Source organism: Eubalaena glacialis, chromosome 7, assembly GCF_028564815.1.
Source record: "Eubalaena glacialis isolate mEubGla1 chromosome 7, mEubGla1.1.hap2.+ XY, whole genome shotgun sequence".
NCBI classification, from domain to species: Eukaryota; Metazoa; Chordata; class Mammalia; order Artiodactyla; family Balaenidae; genus Eubalaena; species Eubalaena glacialis.
This window is the reverse complement of record NC_083722.1, coordinates 15,068,829-15,069,749: the sequence shown is the minus strand read 5'-3', so window position 1 is coordinate 15,069,749 and position 921 is coordinate 15,068,829. Positions and strand designations below refer to the sequence as shown.

Genomic DNA, 921 nt, shown 5'->3' with positions numbered 1-921 from the left:
AGCACTTCTAAAAGCATGGTCTGTAGAACACTAGGGGTCCCTGATACCCTTTCAGGGGGTCTGAAAAGTCTAAACCACTTACAAAGTAATACTTAGATGTTATTTGTTTTTTCTTATTGCATTGACATTTATACTATTGGTACAAAAGCAGTGGTGGGTAAAAAAACTTTTTTCTTCTTTGCTACCATGCAAGAAAACATTTATTAACATTTTGAACAGGTTCAGCTATTACTGAAACTGGTAATTTCTAATCTTAAATTGGGGCAAATGGCTAGAGTGCAGAGTGATGCCATCATTGGGCATTATGAACGCAAGACTGAATAATTAACAGCCACCCCTCAGACGGAGGACCAGGTGCAGGGTAGACTCTTTCCGGATGTTGTAATCAGAAAGAGTGTGGCCATCTTCCAGCTGTTTGCCTGCAAAGATGAGCCTCTGCTGGTCAGGGGGGATGCCTTCTTTATCCTGGATCTTGGCCTTCACGTTCTCGATGGTGTCACTGGGCTCCACCTCCAGGGTGATGGTCTTGTCAGTCAAGGTCTTCACGAAGATCTGCATTTTGACCTGTGAGCGAATCCGAAGATGCTGCGAATCCAATCACGCCGAGTTACATCCACGGCAACACAGGAGGACCCAATAATGCCAGTGGCCTCTCTGGTGCTTTACTGTGAATCCAGCCAATGGCAACAAACATTTTTTAAAGCTAATTTCATTTAAGAATATCTTTGATGAGACAATAAAAAACTGCTAATTTTATTAAATCTTGATTCTTGAGTATATTTCTCCCTTTCTGAGTATATATCTGGGAATGGCTAGATTTTCTATATAAACTTCAACCAAAACTATTACAATAGATAGAATGCAGAAACACGTATAAGAATCAGTCATTTTCTATTATAAAGACATTAAAAAGGTTTGCAA

The 921-nt window shown here is 40.0% G+C and overlaps 1 protein-coding gene across 1 annotated transcript; it reads right to left on the bottom strand.

Annotated features, from left to right (window-relative positions):
* Positions 1-282: 282 nt before the first annotated feature.
* LOC133094322 (ubiquitin) lies at positions 283-591 on the bottom strand. The gene has a single exon (XM_061194855.1). It carries the CDS (start codon positions 556-558, stop codon positions 325-327), a length of 234 nt encoding a protein of 77 aa, XP_061050838.1. The 5' UTR covers positions 559-591; the 3' UTR covers positions 283-324.
* Between the last annotated feature and the right edge of the window lie 330 nt (positions 592-921).

Excerpts from the sequence above, each read along its gene's own strand:
- LOC133094322 (XM_061194855.1), bottom strand. The coding sequence starts at position 558 with ATGCAGATCTTCGTGAAGACCTTGACTGACAAGACCATCACCCTGGAG.